The following is a 19,135-nucleotide window of genomic DNA, read 5'->3' on the forward strand; positions in this document are numbered from 1 at the left end:
CACAACATCCCCGTTCCTACACACCACATCCCCGTTCCTACACACCACATCCCCGTTCCGACAGACCACGTCCCCGTTCCTATACACCACGTCCCCGTTCCTATACACCACGTCCCCGTTCCTACACTCAGCGTCCCCGTTCCTGCACTCAGCGTCCCCGTTCCTGCACTCAGCGTCCCCGTTCCTGCACTCAACGCCCCCGTTCCTGCACTCAACGCCCCCGTTCCTGCACTCAACGTCCCCGTTCCTGCACACAACGTCCCCGTTCCCACACACCACATCCCCGTTCCTATACACCACATCCCCGTTCCTATACACCACGTCCCCGTTCCTACACTCAGCGTCCCCGTTCCTGCACTCAGCGTCCCCGTTCCTGCACTCAGCGTCCCCGTTCCTGCACTCAGCGTCCCCGTTCCTGCACTCAGCGTCCCCGTTCCTGCACTCAGCGTCCCCGTTCCTGCACTCAACGTCCCCGTTCCTGCACTCAACGTCCCCGTTCCTGCACTCAACGTCCCCGTTCCTGCACTCAACGTCCCCGTTCCTGCACTCAACGTCCCCGTTCCTGCACTCAACGTCCCCGTTCCTGCACTCAACGTCCCCGTTCCTGCACTCAACGTCCCCGTTCCTGCACTCAACGTCCCCGTTCCTGCACTCAACGTCCCCGTTCCTGCACTCAACGTCCCCGTTCCTGCACTCAACGTCCCCGTTCCTGCACTCAACGTCCCCGTTCCTGCACTCAACGTCCCCGTTCCTGCACACAACGTCCCCGTTCCTGCACACAACGTCCCCGTTCCTATACACAACGTCCCCGTTCCTATACACAACGTCCCCGTTCCTATACACACCGTCCCCGGTCCTACGCTCGGCGTCCCCGGTCCTACGCTCGAGCGTCCCCGGTCCTACGCTCGAGCGTCCCCGGTCCTACGCTCGAGCGTCCCCGGTCCTACGCTCGAGCGTCCCCGGTCCTACGCTCGAGCGTCCCCGGTCCTACGCTCGAGCGTCCCCGGTCCTACGCTCGAGCGTCCCCGGTCCTACGCTCGAGCGTCCCCGGTCCGACGCTCGAGCGTCCCCGGTCCGACGCTCGAGCGTCCCCGGTCCGACGCTCGAGCGTCCCCGGTCCGACGCTCGAGCGTCCCCGGTCCGACGCTCGAGCGTCCCCGGTCCTACGCTCGAGCGTCCCCGGTCCTACGCTCGAGCGTCCCCGGTCCTACGCTCGAGCGTCCCCGGTCCTACGCTCGAGCCTCCCCGGTCCGACGCTCGAGCCTCCCCGCTCCGACGCTCCAGCGTCCCCGGTCCGACGCTCGAGCGTCCCCGGTCCGACGCTCGAGCGTCCCCGGTCCGACGCTCGAGCGTCCCCGGTCCGACGCTCGAGCGTCCCCGGTACGACGCTCGAGCGTCCCCGGTCCGACGCTCGAGCGTCCCCGGTCCTACGCTCGAGCGTCCCCGGTCCTACGCTCGAGCGTCCCCGGTCCTACGCTCGAGCGTCCCCGGTCCGACGCTCGAGCCTCCCCGCTCCGACGCTCGAGCCTCCCCGCTCCGACGCTCGAGCCTCCCCGCTCCGACGCTCGAGCCTCCCCGCTCCGACGCTCGAGCCTCCCCGCTCCGACGCTCGAGCGTCCCCGGTCCTACGCTCGAGCGTCCCCGGTCCGACGCTCGAGCGTCCCCGGTCCTACGCTCGAGCGTCCCCGGTCCTACGCTCGAGCCTCCCCGGTCCGACGCTCGAGCCTCCCCGCTCCGACGCTCGAGCCTCCCCGCTCCGACGCTCGAGCCTCCCCGCTCCGACGCTCGAGCCTCCCCGCTCCGACGCTCGAGCCTCCCCGGTCCGACGCTCGAGCCTCCCCGGTCCGACGCTCGAGCCTCCCCGGTCCGACGCTCGAGCCTCCCCGGTCCGACGCTCGAGCCTCCCCGGTCCGACGCTCGAGCCTCCCCGGTCCGACGCTCGAGCCTCCCCGGTCCGACGCTCGAGCCTCCCCGGTCCGACGCTCGAGCCTCCCCGGTCCGACGCTCGAGCCTCCCCGGTCCGACGCTCGAGCCTCCCCGTTCCGACGCTCGAGCCTCCCCGTTCCGACGCTCGAGCCTCCCCGGTCCGACGCTCGAGCCTCCCCGTTCCGACGCTCGAGCCTCCCCGTTCCGACGCTCGAGCCTCCCCGTTCCGACGCTCGAGCCTCCCCGTTCCGACGCTCGAGCCTCCCCGTTCCGACGCTCGAGCCTCCCCGTTCCGACGCTCGAGCCTCCCCGTTCCGACGCTCGAGCCTCCCCGTTCCGACGCTCGAGCCTCCCCGTTCCGACGCTCGAGCCTCCCCGTTCCGACGCTCGAGCCTCCCCGTTCCGACGCTCGAGCCTCCCCGTTCCGACGCTCGAGCCTCCCCGTTCCGACGCTCGAGCCTCCCCGTTCCGACGCTCGAGCCTCCCCGTTCCGACGCTCGAGCCTCCCCGTTCCGACGCTCGAGCCTCCCCGTTCCGACGCTCGAGCCTCCCCGTTCCGACGCTCGAGCCTCCCCGTTCCGACGCTCGAGCCTCCCCGTTCCGACGCTCGAGCCTCCCCGTTCCGACGCTCGAGCCTCCCCGTTCCGACGCTCGAGCCTCCCCGTTCCGACGCTCGAGCCTCCCCGTTCCGACGCTCGAGCCTCCCCGTTCCGACGCTCGAGCCTCCCCGTTCCGACGCTCGAGCCTCCCCGTTCCGACGCTCGAGCCTCCCCGTTCCGACGCTCGAGCCTCCCCGTTCCGACGCTCGAGCCTCCCCGTTCCGACGCTCGAGCCTCCCCGTTCCGACGCTCGAGCCTCCCCGTTCCGACGCTCGAGCCTCCCCGTTCCGACGCTCGAGCCTCCCCGTTCCGACGCTCGAGCCTCCCCGTTCCGACGCTCGAGCCTCCCCGTTCCGACGCTCGAGCCTCCCCGTTCCGACGCTCGAGCCTCCCCGTTCCGACGCTCGAGCCTCCCCGTTCCGACGCTCGAGCCTCCCCGTTCCGACGCTCGAGCCTCCCCGTTCCGACGCTCGAGCCTCCCCGTTCCGACGCTCGAGCCTCCCCGTTCCGACGCTCGAGCCTCCCCGTTCCGACGCTCGAGCCTCCCCGTTCCGACGCTCGAGCCTCCCCGTTCCGACGCTCGAGCCTCCCCGTTCCGACGCTCGAGCCTCCCCGTTCCGACGCTCGAGCCTCCCCGTTCCGACGCTCGAGCCTCCCCGTTCCGACGCTCGAGCCTCCCCGTTCCGACGCTCGAGCCTCCCCGTTCCGACGCTCGAGCCTCCCCGTTCCGACGCTCGAGCCTCCCCGTTCCGACGCTCGAGCCTCCCCGTTCCGACGCTCGAGCCTCCCCGTTCCGACGCTCGAGCCTCCCCGTTCCGACGCTCGAGCCTCCCCGTTCCGACGCTCGAGCCTCCCCGTTCCGACGCTCGAGCCTCCCCGTTCCGACGCTCGAGCCTCCCCGTTCCGACGCTCGAGCCTCCCCGTTCCGACGCTCGAGCCTCCCCGTTCCGACGCTCGAGCCTCCCCGTTCCGACGCTCGAGCCTCCCCGTTCCGACGCTCGAGCCTCCCCGTTCCGACGCTCGAGCCTCCCCGTTCCGACGCTCGAGCCTCCCCGTTCCGACGCTCGAGCCTCCCCGTTCCGACGCTCGAGCCTCCCCGTTCCGACGCTCGAGCCTCCCCGTTCCGACGCTCGAGCCTCCCCGTTCCGACGCTCGAGCCTCCCCGTTCCGACGCTCGAGCCTCCCCGTTCCGACGCTCGAGCCTCCCCGTTCCGACGCTCGAGCCTCCCCGTTCCGACGCTCGAGCCTCCCCGTTCCGACGCTCGAGCCTCCCCGTTCCGACGCTCGAGCCTCCCCGTTCCGACGCTCGAGCCTCCCCGTTCCGACGCTCGAGCCTCCCCGTTCCGACGCTCGAGCCTCCCCGTTCCGACGCTCGAGCCTCCCCGTTCCGACGCTCGAGCCTCCCCGTTCCGACGCTCGAGCCTCCCCGTTCCGACGCTCGAGCCTCCCCGTTCCGACGCTCGAGCCTCCCCGTTCCGACGCTCGAGCCTCCCCGTTCCGACGCTCGAGCCTCCCCGTTCCGACGCTCGAGCCTCCCCGTTCCGACGCTCGAGCCTCCCCGTTCCGACGCTCGAGCCTCCCCGTTCCGACGCTCGAGCCTCCCCGTTCCGACGCTCGAGCCTCCCCGTTCCGACGCTCGAGCCTCCCCGTTCCGACGCTCGAGCCTCCCCGTTCCGACGCTCGAGCCTCCCCGTTCCGACGCTCGAGCCTCCCCGTTCCGACGCTCGAGCCTCCCCGTTCCGACGCTCGAGCCTCCCCGTTCCGACGCTCGAGCCTCCCCGTTCCGACGCTCGAGCCTCCCCGTTCCGACGCTCGAGCCTCCCCGTTCCGACGCTCGAGCCTCCCCGTTCCGACGCTCGAGCCTCCCCGTTCCGACGCTCGAGCCTCCCCGTTCCGACGCTCGAGCCTCCCCGTTCCGACGCTCGAGCCTCCCCGTTCCGACGCTCGAGCCTCCCCGTTCCGACGCTCGAGCCTCCCCGTTCCGACGCTCGAGCCTCCCCGTTCCGACGCTCGAGCCTCCCCGTTCCGACGCTCGAGCCTCCCCGTTCCGACGCTCGAGCCTCCCCGTTCCGACGCTCGAGCCTCCCCGTTCCGACGCTCGAGCCTCCCCGTTCCGACGCTCGAGCCTCCCCGTTCCGACGCTCGAGCCTCCCCGTTCCGACGCTCGAGCCTCCCCGTTCCGACGCTCGAGCCTCCCCGTTCCGACGCTCGAGCCTCCCCGTTCCGACGCTCGAGCCTCCCCGTTCCGACGCTCGAGCCTCCCCGTTCCGACGCTCGAGCCTCCCCGTTCCGACGCTCGAGCCTCCCCGTTCCGACGCTCAAAACCTCTCACTATGAAGGCCAGCGCGCCATTTGCTATGGCATTGGGGTTTTGCAACAGATTCCAACTCTCCTGTGCTTCCATTCACAGACCTTTATTTCTAACGAGGTCCTGAAGCTGTTTGGATTCAGTAAAGAACAAAACCACAAGACAGACTGGCAGAAGATGATGAAATTTGGTAGGAAGAAACGTGATCGAGTGGACCACATTCTGGTAAGTCTTTCAGTTCAGTTAGTTCAGTTTTATATCGTACCATCACATCATGTATATAAATACCCAACAAGTGAACTCTGCTATTATTTTAAGTGGCACAGAATTTTGGCTATGCTTTTCTGCCTGGTTATCCTTCATTCACTAAAAGAAAACGGTGGCACAGTGGTTAGCACTGCTGCCTCACAAGGCCAGGGACCCGGGTTTGATTCTTGCCTTGGGTGAGTGTCACTTTCTCCCCATGTCTGCGTGGGTTTCCTCCGGTTCCTCCCATAGTCCAAAGATGTGCTGGATAGCTGTGAATTGGCCATGCTAAATTGATGCTTCATGTCCAGGAATATCCAGGCTAAATGGGGTTACGGAAATAGGATGGGGGAGTGTGCCTAGGAAGGGTGCTCTTCCGGAGGTTCAGTAAGACTCGATGGGCTGAATGGTCTCGTGACTGCAGGGTTTCTATGGAAAACTTTCAAGTTGAATTGGAAATTGGGACCCTTTCATTATTTCCCGGTTGTTATTAGTGTGTAATAACATGGCGCCATCACCTAGAAGCGTAAAGATAGCAGGTATATGAGAACACCATTACCTCCAAGTCACACCCCATCCTGACTTGATTGTATATGACCTTCCTTTATAGTTACTGAGTCAGAATTCTGGAATTCCCTACCACGCAGCACTGTGGGAGTACCTTCAACATGCAGACTGCAGCAGTTCAAGAAAAAGACCATCCAAGGGCAAATAGGGACAGGCAATATTTCTTAGTTCCACTCACATACCCAACACTTTTTTTAAGTGGCTGCTTAAATTGACTAAAAATCAAATAACATCCTTCTGTCTTTCTTTCTGCTTGGGGTCAAGCACTTGTGGATCATCCAGAGCACCGATTAGACACTCACTGAATTTCCCTATCCTCTGGCTCAAAGGAGCATTCTTTACTACAATTGCATGGTCTTAACCCTTTCCTGGCCTCTCCGAGTGACACTGCTGAGCAGTTTGCATTCTGCACCTGTAACCTTCAGGATCCTCCGCATTCTTTCTGTCTAATACATCTTTCAACCGACAGGGAGAGCCTGATGGGGCTGCTTATGTACACCTTAGACTCTGGAAAGCTCTCATCAGGTTAGGAAATAGTGAATGTAACTCCTCTATGCAAGCAAGGAGGGAGACAGAAAGTCGGTAATTACAGGCCAGCTAACTTAACATCTGTCATAGGGAAATGTAGAAGCTAAGGGGGTTACAGCGGGCACTCTGGCTTAGTCAACATGGTTCTAGAAATGAAAGTATCTTTGACTAATTTATTGGACTTTGAGGCAGTAACAAGCAATGTGGATAAAGGGGAACCTGAGGATGTTCTGTGCTTAAATTTCCAAATGTCATTTGGCAAGGTGCCAAGGGTTACTACACAAAATAAGAGCTCATAACAGGATTGGTTCGCTAACCCGAAACAATGAGCAGGCATAAACGGGTCACTGTCTGGTGCGCAAGCTGTAAATGGTGGAGAAACGGAGGGATCTGTGCTGGGGGGCGGAGTCAACTTATTTACAATTTACATTGATGATTTGGATGAAGGGGGCCGAATGTATTGTTGCTAGATTTGTTGACGACACAAACATAAGTAGGAAAGTAAGTTGAGAGGACAAATGGAGCCTGCAAAGGGATATAGATAGATTAAGTGAGTGGTCAAAAATTCAGCAATGTATTAGACCATAAGACATAGGAGCGGAAGTAAGGCCATTCGGCCCATCGAGTCCACTCCACCATTCAATCATGGCTGATTTCAACTCCAATTACCCGCTCTCTCTCCATAGCCCTTAATTCCTCGAGAAATCAAGAATTTATCAACTTCTGTCTTAAAGACACTCGACGTCCCGGCCTCCACCGCCCTCTGTGGCAATGAATTCCACAGACCCACCACTCTCTGGCTGAAGAAATTTCTCCTCATCTCTGTTCTAAAGTGACTCCCTTTTATTCTAAGGGTGTGCCCCCGGGTCCTAGTCTCCCCTGCTAATGGAAACAACTTCCCTACATCCACCCTATCTAAGCCATTCATTATCTTGTAAGTTTCTATTAGATCTCCCCTCAACCTCCTAAACTCCAATGAATATAATCCCAGGATCCTCAGACGTTCATCGTATGTTAGGCCTACCATTCCTGGGATCATTCGTGTGAATCTCCGCTGGACCCGCTCCAGTGCCAGTATGTCCTTCCTGAGGTGTGGGGCCCAAAATTGCTCACAGTATTCTAAATGGGGCCTAACTAATGCTTTATAAAGCTTCAGAAGTACATCCCTGCTTTTATATTCCAAGCCTCTTGAGATGAATGACAACATTGCATTTGCTTTCTTAATTACGGACTCAACCTGCAAGTTTACCTTTAGAGAATCCTGGACTAGGACTCCCAAGTCCCTTTGCACTTCAGCATTATGAATTTTGTCACCGTTTAGAAAATAGTCCATGCCTCTATTCATTTTTCCAAAGTGCAAGACCTCGCACTTGCTCACGTTGAATTTCATCAGCCATTTCCTGGACCACTCTCCTAAACTGTCTAAATCCTTCTGCAGCCTCCCCACCTCCTCCATACTACCTGCCCCCCCACCTATCTTTGTGTCATCGGCAAACTTAGCCAGAATGCCCCCAGTCCCGTCATCTAGATCGTTAATATATAAAGAGAACAGCTGTGGCCCCAACACTGAACCCTGCAGGACACCACTCGTCACCGGTTGCCATTTCGAAAAAGAACCTTTTATCCCAACTCTCTGCCTTCTGCCTGACAGCCAATCATCAATCCATGTTAGTACCTCGCCTCGAATACCATGGACCCTTATTTTACTCAGCAGTCTCCCGTGAGGCACCTTATCAAAGGCCTTTTGGAAGTCAAGATAGATAACATCCATTGGCTCTCCTTGGTCTAACCTATTTGTTATCTCTTCAAAGAACTCTAACAGGTTTGTCAGGCACGACCTCCCCTTACTAAATCCATGCTGACTTGTCCTAATCCGACCCTGCACTTCCAAGAATTTAGAAATCTCATTCTTAACAATGGATTCTAGAATTTTGCCAACAACCGAGGTTAGGCTAATTGGCCTATAACTTTCCATCTTTTCCCTTCCCTTCTTGAACAGGGGGGTTACAACAGCGATTTTCCAATCCTCTGGGACTTTCCCTGACTCCAGTGACTTTTGAAAGATCATAACTAACACCTCCACTATTTCTTCAGCTATCTCCTTTAGAACTCTAGGATGTAGCCCATCTGGGCCCGGAGATTTATCAATTTTTAGACCTCTTAGTTTCTCTAGCACTTTCTCCTTTGTGATGGCTACCATATTCAACTCTGCACCCTGACTCTCCTGAATTGTTGGGATATTACTCATGTCTCCTACTGTGAAGACTGATGCAAAGTACTTATTTAGTTCCTCAGCTATTTCCTTGTCCCCCATCACTAGATTACCAGTGTCATTTTGGAGCGGCCCAATGTCTACTTTTGCCTCCTGTTTGTTTTTAATGTATTTAAAGAAACTTTTACTATCATTCCTAATGTTACTGGCTAGCCTACCTTCATAATTGACCCTCTCTTTCCTTATTTCTCTCTTTGTTATCCTCTGTTTGTTTTTGTAGCCTTCCCAATCGTCTGACTTCCCACTACTCTTTGCCACATGATAGGCTGTCTCGTTTGCTTTGATGCATTCCCTAACTTCCTTTGTCAGCCATGGGTGCCTAATCCCCCCTCTGATAACCTTTTCTTTGGGATGAACCTCTGTACTGTGTCCTCAATTACTCCCAGAAACTCCTGCCATTGCTGTTCTACTGTCTTTCCCACTAGGCTCTGCTCCCAGTCGATTTTCGTCAGTTCCTCCCTCATGCCCCTGTAGTTACCTTTATTTAACTTAATCAAGTCTGGCTCATTACATAACACTAAGTCCAGAATGGCCTGTCCCCTCGTGGGCTCCATCACAAGCTGTTCCAAAAAGCCCTCCTGTAAACATTCAATGAATTCCCTTTCCTTGGGTCCACTGGCAGCATTATTTACCCAGTCCACCTGCATATTGAAGTCCCCCATGATCACTGTGACCTTGCCTTTCTGACATGCACTTTCTATTTTGTGGTGCATTTTGTGCCCCTGGTCCTGACCACTGTTAGGAGGCCTGTACATAACTCCCATTATGGTTTTTTTTGCCTTTGTGGTTCCTCAACTCTACCCACACAGACTCCACATCATCTGACCCTATGTCGTTTAGTGCTATTGATTTAATTTCATTCCTTCTTCTTTTTTAAAATATTTTTTATTAAGGTTTTTTAACAACACAATTTTTTCCCCTTACAAACAATAACACCCCCCCCCCCCCCCCAGTAACAAAATAACGCAAATTCTCCCTGAGCAAGATATATACAAGGCAAGATGGTATATTTACATAGCTTTATACACTGGCTCTTGGCCGCGCGTACCGTTTCCCCCCACCCTCCATGCTATCTCCCGCTTGTCCATCCCCTCAGACAGTCTCTCGTTCCCCCCCCCCCCCCCCCAGGGTTGCTGCTGCTGATCGACCTTCTTCTAACGCTCCGCGAGATATTCTAGGAACGGTTGCCACCGCCTGTAAAACCCCTGTGCAGACCCTCTCAAAGCAAACTTAATTCTCTCCAATTTTATGAACCCTGCCATGTCGTTAATCCAGGCCTCCAGGCGAGGGGGCTTCGCCTCCTTCCGCAATAGCAAGACCCTTCGCCGGGCTACTAGGGCCAGAATTCCGGCCTCTTTCGCCTCCTGCACTCCCGGCTCATCCACTACTCCAAATATTGCTAGCCCCCAGCTTGGCTTGACCCGGACTTTCACCACCTGGGATATTACTCCCGCCACTCCTCTCCAGAACCCCTCCAGTGCCGGGCATGACCAAAACATATGGACATGGTTCGCCGGGCTCCCTGAACATCTTTCACATCTATCCTCTACCCCAAAGAACCTACTCAGAGTGCATTTGACGAGGGCGAGGCTATGAACCACCTTAAATTGTATCAGACTGAGCCTGGCACACGAGGAAGAGGTATTAACCCTACCCAGGGCGTCGGCCCACAGACCTTCCTCGATCTCCTCCCCCAGCTCCTCCTCCCATTTACCTTTCAGTTCTTCTACTAGTGCTTCCCCCTCTTCTTTCATCTCTTGGTATATTTCCGATACCTTGCCCTCCCCGACCTATCACTCTATCTTGAACTTCTTGTGCCGGGAGCAACGGAAATTCCCTCACCTGTCGCCTCACAAAAGCCCTCACCTGCATATATCTAAATGCGTTTCCCGGGGTAACTCAAATTTCTCCTCCAGTGCCCCTAGGCTCGCAAATGTCCTGTCAATGAACAGGTCCCCCATTCTTCTTATCCCCGCCCGATGGCAGCCTTGGAACCCCCCGTCCATCTGCCCCGGGACAAACCGGTGGTTACCCCTGATCGGGGACCACACCGATGCTCCCGTTGCACCCCTGTGTCTTCTCCACTGGCCCCAGATTTTTAGTGTTGCCGCCACCACCGGGCTTGTGGTGTATTTTGTCGGCGAGAGCGGCAGCGGTGCCGTTACCAACGCCCCCAGGCTCGTTGCTTTACAGGACGCCATCTCCATCCTCTTCCATGCCGCCCCCTCTCCCTCCATAACCCACTTACGGATCATCGCCACATTTGCTGCCCAGTAGTAACTCTCTAGGTTTGGCAAAGCCAACCCTCCTCGGTCCCTGTTGCATTCCAAGAACCCTCTCCTAACCCTCGGGGTCTTATTTGCCCACATATACCCCATAATACTCCTACCTACTCTCTTGAAAAAGCCCTTGGTGATCACGATGGGGAGGCACTGAAACACGAACAAAAACCTCGGAAGGACCACCATTTTGACCGACTGCACCCTACCCGCCAATGAGAGCGGGAGCATGTCCCATCTTTTAAAATCCTCCTCCATTTGCCCCACCACCCTCGTCAAATTCAGTTTATGTAGGGCCCCCCAACTTCTGGCTATCTGGATCCCCAGATATCAAAAACTCCTCTCCGCCCTCCTCAGCGGTAGGTTCCCTATCCCTCTTTCTTGGTCCCCTGCCTGTAATACAAAAAGCTCACTCTTCTCTACATTAAGCTTGTAGCCCGAAAACTCTCCAAACTCCTTCAGAGTCTGCATGACCTCCACCATCCCCTCCATTGGGTCCGCCACGTATAGCAGCAGGTCATCCGCATATAGCGATACCCGATGCTCCTCTCCCCCGCGGACTATCCCCCTCCATTTCTGAGACTCCCTAAGTGATATGGCCACGGGTTCGATCGCCAATGCAAACAACAGGGGGGACAGGGGGCACCCCTGTCTCGTCCCTCGGTACAGCCGAAAGTACTCTGATGTCCGCCGGTTTGTCACTACACTCGCCACCGGGGCGCTGTAACCCAAACCTGCGCAATACCTCCCAGAGGTACTCCCACTCTACTCGGTCAAAGGTTTTTTCCGCGTCCATAGCTGCCACTATCTCCGCCTCTCCCTCCTCCGATGTCATCGTTATCACGTTTAAGAGCCGCCGCACATTGGTATTTAACTGCCTGCCCTTTACGAATCCCGTTTGGTCCTCGTGAATCACCCCCGGGACACAGTCCTCAATCCTAGTGGCCAGTACCTTCGCCAATAGCTTAGCATCCACATTGAGGAGCGAAATCGGCCTGTACGATCCACATTGCAATGGATCCTTGTCTCTCTTTAGGATCAGGGAGATTGTCGCCTCCGACATTGTCTGGGGCAGGGTTCCCTCCTCTCTTGCCTCGTTGAAGGTCCTCACTAGTAGCGGGGCCAGCAGGTCCACATATTTTCTGTAGAATTCCACCGGGAACCCGTCCGGCCCTGGGGCCTTCCCCGCCTGCATGCTCCCCAAACCCTTACTCAACTCCTCCAGCCCAATTGGTGCCCCCAAACCAACCGCCTCCTGCTCCTCCACCCTCGGGAACCCCAGCTGGTCCAGGAATCGCCTCATTCCCCCCTTCCCCCCCTGGGGGCTGGGATCTGTACAGCTCTTCATAAAAGTCCTTCAATACTTTATTTATTTTCGTTGCACTTCGAACCGTGGCTCCCCTTCCATCTTTGATTCCCCCTATTTCCCTCGCTGCCGCCCTCTTACGGAGCTGGTGCGCCAGCATCCGACTAGCCTTTTCCCCGTACTCGTAAGTCGCCCCTTGCGCCTTCCTCCACTGTGCCTCCGCCTTGCCCGTGGTCAGCAGGTCAAACTCCGTCTGAAGCCGTCGCCTTTCCCCAAGTAATCTTTCCTCCGGGGCCTCTGCGTATCTTCTGTCCACCCGCAAGATCTCCCCCACTAACCTCTCCCTTTCCATTCCCTCTATCTTCTCCCTATGAGCCCTGATGGAGATCAGCTCTCCCCTGATCACCGCCTTCAACGCCTCCCATACCACCCCCACTCGCACCTCCCCGTTGTCGTTGGCCTCCAAGTACCTTTCAATACACCCCCTCACCTTCCCACACACCACCTCATCGGCCAGCAGTCCCACATCCAGCCGCCACAGCGGGCGTTGGTCCCTCTCCTCTCCCAGCTCCAGTTCCACCCAGTGCGGGGCATGGTCCGAAACGGCTATGGCCGAATACTCCGTTCCCCCCCCACTCTCGGGATGAGCGCCCTGCCCAGAACAAAGAAATCTATCCGGGAGTAAGCCTTATGCACGTGGGAGAAAAAAGAAAATTCCCTGGCCTGCGGTCTTGCAAACCTCCATGGGTCCACTCCCCCCATCTGATCCATAAACCCCCTAAGTACCTTGGCCGCCGCCGGCCTCCTTCCCGTCCTTGATCTGGAGCGGTCCAGTGCTGGGTCCAGCACCGTATTGAAGTCCCCTCCCATTATTAGTCCTCCTATCTCCAGGTCCGGAATGCGCCCCAACATGTGCTTCATGAATCCTGCATCATCCCAATTCGGGGCGTATACATTTACCAATACCACCCATGTCCCTTGCAACCTACCGCTCACCATCACATATCTCCTCCATTATCCGCTACGATAGTCTTGGCCTCAAATGACACATGCTTTCCCACCAGAATTGCCACCCCTCTATTTTTTGCGTCCAATCCCGAGTGAAATACCTGTCCTACCCATCCCTTTCTTAACCTGACCTGGTCCGCCACCTTCAGGTGTGTCTCTTGGAGCATTGCCACATCTGCCTTCAGTCCCTTCAAGTGCGCGAACACTCGAGCCCGCTTCACCGGCCCATTCAGGCCCGTCACGTTCCACGTTATCAGCCGGATTGGAGGGACTCCCCCCCCCCCCCAGCCGCCGACTAGCCATCTCCTTTTCTGGGCCAGTCCCTTGTCCGCGTCTCCCTCACTCTCCAGTCCCCCAGCTGGGGGACCCCCGTCCCATCCACCTCTTCTGTGTCCCGTTCTCTTTCGGCCAGTGCAGCAGCAACCCTTTCTCTCCCCCCCCCCCCCCATTCCCCACCTCCCTCCTCTTCTCCCCCCCCCCCCCCCCCTCTTCCGCTAGATCCCCGTCTAGCTTTTTTGCTCCCCCCATATCCCTCCCGTAAGTCAGCTGACACCTGCTGACCCCGGCTTCCCCCGCCATCCCTTTAACCCCCCCCCCGTGTGGGAATCTCCCAATCAATGTACATTCCTTTGTTCCCCTTCCCGCCCTTTTTTTTTTGCCGAGCGCGGGATAAACCCCGCGCTTCCCAAAGCCTGCCCCGCCCCCCATGGCGTTGCTCCTGTCATGGCCTTGTCCCTCTCCCCCAGCCCATATATCCTTTCCTGCGCGTGGTTGATCCCCTATGTACAACAACCATCATACTTCACCCCTCAAACGCCCCCCTCCCACACAAACCCTCAATTAGAGTCCAATTTTTCAGCTAATATAAAGGTCCATGCGTCTTCGGGCGTTTCGAAGTAGTGGTGTTGGCCATTATGTGTAACCCACAGTCGTGCTGGCTGCAGCATTCCAAATTTCACCCCTTTCCGGTGCAGCACCGCTTTGGCCTAGTTGAAACCCGCTCTCCGCTTAGCGACCTCCGCGCTCCAGTCCGGGTATATTCTGATCTCCGCATTGTCCCACTTGCTGCTCCGTTCCTTCTTGGCCCATTTCAGGACCCTCTCTCTGTCCGTAAACCGGTGAAATCTCACCACCATCGCCCTTGGCGGCTCTTTTGCATTGGGCTTCCTCGCTAGCACTCGGTGCGCCCCATCCAGCTCCAGCAATCTCGGGGGGGCCTCCACACCCATCAGCGTCCCGATCATTGTGCCCACATATGCCGCGGCATCGGCCCCCTCCATTCCTTCTGGGAGACCCAGGATCCTCAAGTTGTTTTTCCTTGATCTGTTCTCCAGGTCTTCGAGTCTTCCCGCCCACGTCCTGTGCAGCGCCTCGTGCCGCTCCACTCTCTCCGCCAGGCCCACGAGCTCGTCACCGTTCTCAGTCACTTTTTCCTAGATCTCCTGAATCTTCACCTCTTGGGCTTTCTGGGTTGCTCCAAGTTTTTCCACCATTGCCAGTATAGGCGCCACCATCTCCTTACGCAGCTCCTCGAAGCAGCCCTTGATGAACTCTTTCACCTCCTCTTTGTCCGTGGGCGCCGCCATTTTGTTTTTTTCTTCTTTCTTCTCCCGCTGCTCCAGGGCCGCTTTCCTTGCCGTTTCACTGCGGGTCCGGTCCATGCATGGCTGTAGGGGGCTTCCTCCGTTCTTCCCCACGGGGTTTTTTTTTTTACAGGTCCGTTAGGGCTCCGTTAGCAGGCCCAAAAGTCCGTTTCTGCGGGAGCAGCCGACTCGCGCGACTTAGCTCCGCATCGTCGCGACCCGGAAGTCCATTTAATTTCATTCCTAATTAACAAGGCAACCCCGCCCCCTCTGCCCACCTCTGTCTTTTCGATAGGTTGTGAATCCCTGGATGTTTAAATGCCAGTCCTGAACCCCCTGCAACCACGTCTCTGTGATGCCTACCACATCATACCTGCCAGTCACAATCTGGGCCACAAGCTCATCTACCTTGTTCTGTACACTGCACGCATTTAAATATAGCATCTTTAGTTCTCTATTGACCGTCCTTTTTGTTTTCTTAGTGTGGTGGACCTTGGTTTACTGAACCTTTCTATACACTGTGTCATATTTTGTGGGATGGGGACTATCGTAACCTCTCCTGAGTTTTGTCTTTTCGTGCTTTTTTGTATTCCTAAGCAGCTACGCTTCCCACTGATTACTTAACCTCTTGGTTCCCTGACTTTCCCTTCCCCCCAATCTTTAGTTTAAAGTGCTATTGACCACCCTATTTACTCTTTTCGCCAGAACACTGGTCCCAGCTCGGTTCAGTTGGAGACCATCCCAACGGTATAGGTCCCCCCCTGTCCCAAAACTGTGCCAGTGTCCCATGAAAAGGAACCCCTCTTTCCCACACCACTCTTTCAGCCACGTGTTAAATTCCCATATTCTTGCCTCCCTATGCCAATTTGCACGTGGCTCGGGCAGTAATCCGGAGATTATGACCCTTGAGGACCTGTTTTTTAATTTGAACCCTAGCTCTTTATAATCTCTAAACGGGTCCTCTTTTCTAGACTTGCCTATGTTGTTGGTACCGACATGGACCACAACAACTGGATCCTCCCCCTCCCTCTCCAGTATCCTTTGAAGCCGGTCAGAGATGTCCCGCACCCTAGCACCGGGCAGGCAACATACCATGCGGGACTCTTTATCCTGCTCACAAAGGATACTATCTATCCCCCTGATAATAGAATCCCCTACAACTACAACTTGCCTATTTACTCCCTCCCCTGAATGGCCTGATGAACCATGGTGCCTTGGTCAGCTGACTCATCCTTCCTGCAGCCCTGTTCGCCATCCACACAGGGAGCAAGTGCCTCATACCTGTTGGACAGGGTCAAGGGCTGAGGCTCCTGAGTTCCTGACTGCTGATTCCCTTTACCTGCCTGTCCCTGGCCACTGGCAGGATTTAAACTACTTATTATTGTGAACTTGCCCATTTTGGCAGGAAGAATAGAAAAGCAGAATATCAGTTAAAGGGAGGGCGATTGCAGAACTCACTCATACAGAGGGATCTGGGTGTCCTGGTACAAAACGTTAGTCTGCCAGTCCAGCAAGTGATTAGGAAGGGAAATGGAATGTTGGTGTTTATTACAAGAGGAATTGAATATAAAAGTAAGGATGTTTTGCTGCAGCTACATAGGGCATTTATGAGACCACATCCGGAGTAGTGTGTACAGTTGTGACCTTTAAGCAATCCAGAGGCCCTGATCTGGGGATGAATCCCACCATGGCAGATGGTGAAATTTAAATTCAATAAAAATGTGGCATTAAATGTCTAATAATGACCATGAAACAATTGTCGTAAAAACCCATCTCGTTCACTAATGTCCTTCAGGGAAGGAAATCTGCCATCCCTACCTGGTCTGGCCTACCTACATGTGGCTCCAGATCCTGAAGAGAATGTAATAAAAACAGAAATCAATAGAAATATTCAGCAGGTCAACCCTATTTTATGTACCCGGTGTTCATAACATAATCGTACTGGTTTATTCATGAAGACCCCACCTTCTCAACCATGCCCCTCTCCTGTGATGTTATATTCGGGTTAAATCACCACCAGTCAGCTCTCCCCCTCAAAGGGGATAGCAGCCTATGCTCCTCTGGGGCTATGATGACTTTACTTTATAGCCCCTGTATCATCCTGTGCAAGAATGACTGCTCTCACAATGAACTTACCACGGCTGCTGCCCACGGTGTTGCTGCTCTTTGGAACATGTTTGCTTTATGTGGCACTGTACAACAAGAGACGTGGAAGCCCAGAAATTATAATGAAACTGCTAGAGAAAATATCTGCACCAGATAGTATTTTATAAAAACATAATTTATTCTGTCTGTGCTCTTACAGGTACAGGAGCTTCATGAGGAAGAAGCCCAGTGGGTGAATTATGACGAGGATGAGCTTTGTGTGAAGATGCAGTTGGCAGATGGGATTTTCGATGCCCTGATAAAAGACACAATAAACGTACTGAATCAGATTCAGGGGAAACGGTCAAGACACTCATCCTAACACGGGCCATGCCATCGCCCGACTCGTGGATTACAGAAACGAGGCCAAGTCTCAACCTCCTCGGGCAAGAGAGTCAGCAAGTTGAGGGGGATCAGCCTTCAGCCCCATCCCACTGATTAGGTTGTGACATCTGGCATGGTGTGGGATATCGATGCTGTTCCGGAGTCGGTCGACAGGCAACATGTGGATACCAGAAGTGCCAATTTTTTCCCCCTCCTATTTATATACACCCTTATCCCATTTATTTATCCAAACTGTAGCATAGACTTGAATTCAGAGAAGTTTGCACATTCACTTTTTTTTCTCGCATTTACGCCGACGTTTACCATTTAAAAAATGTATCTGTGTATCTTGAGGTGCTTTGGTGTCTGTGTGTGGTGTACGCTAGCTCTGAGAGTTGAATTTAATGATGGCTGATATCATACATTGAGTGAGCACTACCTACAAGCCAGGAGTATATCTGCTTGATTGAAGTGGAGGACAAAGAAATTGAGGTAGAAAAGTGCTTCTTACTCCATTACTAGAACTCGCGATTTTAATTTTTGGTTTTAAGTTATTTCAGAAAGGAAATTTGCTTTTATTTCAATGAAGTAGGCTCTGTTGTTGACGTTCATTCTTGGGAAATATTGCATACTTTGAGTAACTTTGGAGATGACTCGAGATGATTTGGGAACTACTTGCTAAAAAAGAACAAGTCACAATACCCTGGTTTCTTGAAGCTAACCAGCGCTGTGTTTGTGTTCTTTATATTAATTTCTATTCTGTGTCAATAGTAAAACGTATGCATTTGAAGGCAAATCCCTGGGATGTTTGTCCATGTAAAGGGTCTGACAAGAAGCCATGTAGTGATAACCAATCTATATTTACAAGGCTATGCCTCGCAGATGGCAATCTCTTTTCCCCACTGCCCATTGGTTATACTAAATCTTGTTCCTATACAAATCTATGTGCCCTACTGTTCTGGTATTTCCAATCAGGGTTATTCTAGTATCCTTCCTACATGTACCAACTCCTGGCGGCTCCTTCAGGCAGTAGCTGAGTGTGATTAAGTTTCAAGTCATGAAAAATTTGAGAGGTTGGATCTCTAATTGTCTTCCTTGAGCTACCGGGCAGCACGGTAGCATAGTGGTTAGCACAATAGCTTCACAGCTCCAGAGTCCTGGGTACGATTCCTGGCTTGGGTCACTGCCTGTGCGGAGTCTGCACGTTCTCCACGTGTGTGCGTGGGTTTCCTCTCACAGTCCAAAGATGTGCAGGTTAGGTGGATTAGCCATTGCTAAATTGCCGTTAGTCTCCAAAATTGCCCTTCGTGTTGGGTGGGGTTACTGGGTTATGGGGATAGGGTGGAGGTGTGGTCTTGGGTAGGGTGCTTTTTCCAAGAGCTGGTGCAGACTCGATGGGCTGAATGGCCTCCTTCTGCACTGTAAATTCTATGAACCTATTTACCCAACCTAGCCATCGCGATTAGCCGCTGGCATGCTGGTTATCTATAATGTGGTCATTATTGGAAAGAGGAAGTGAATTGTTTTATATGTTGTCATGATCTTGTTTCTGTATTCACGCTATACGACTCTGCAGTTGTGGGAAGGTGAGGGGGGGGGTGTTCTTGTTTGTCGTATTGGCCTGGCTTGTTCATGAAATTGAGTTTTGGCGTTCCAATAAGCAAAGTTAATCTCGCTGCTTTAGAGGACACAAGATGTCTGATAAGGCCAGTGATAACTTGTGGTTTTCTCTGCTTCTTGCTGAGGTGATTGTGGTATTTCTCAGTCACTCGCTACAGTAAAACCTACTCTCAAACAGGACCGAGTCCTGGATGTTTTTTTCTCCCGTCTTTATTCTTGGAAAAGTTATGGTGCAGCAGCTCACTATGTGGGAAATCAAAGCAGAACCTTCAGCTCGGTGAATTGTTTTCAGGCATTACGTTCACTGGAGGCCGTTAATGATTTTATCCAGCTGCTCTATGATGCAGATTGTTAGTTTTTGTGGCAAGTAAATTTGTCCTTGACCATCTCATTTGTCAGGCTTGGGACATTGCTTTCAGGCAAG

At 54.7% G+C, this 19,135-nt stretch overlaps 1 protein-coding gene across 3 annotated transcripts in view; it reads left to right on the top strand.

The window, feature by feature from the left end:
* The window catches only part of LOC140426673 (centrosome-associated protein 350-like), a 145,350-nt gene extending 126,673 nt beyond the window's left edge, over positions 1-18,677 (top strand). For all 3 annotated transcript variants that reach the window (XM_072511753.1, XM_072511756.1, XM_072511755.1), the window contains 2 exons: positions 4,936-5,058; positions 16,928-18,677. In XM_072511753.1, coding sequence (XP_072367854.1) covers positions 4,936-5,058; positions 16,928-17,089 — 285 coding nt within the window. In that variant the 3' untranslated portion in view covers positions 17,090-18,677. The remainder of the gene's footprint in view (positions 1-4,935; positions 5,059-16,927) is intronic.
* The last annotated feature ends 458 nt before the right edge of the window (positions 18,678-19,135 follow it).

The sequence above is a fragment of the Scyliorhinus torazame genome, chromosome 7 (genome assembly GCF_047496885.1).
Source record: "Scyliorhinus torazame isolate Kashiwa2021f chromosome 7, sScyTor2.1, whole genome shotgun sequence".
Lineage (NCBI taxonomy): Eukaryota > Metazoa > Chordata > Chondrichthyes > Carcharhiniformes > Scyliorhinidae > Scyliorhinus > Scyliorhinus torazame.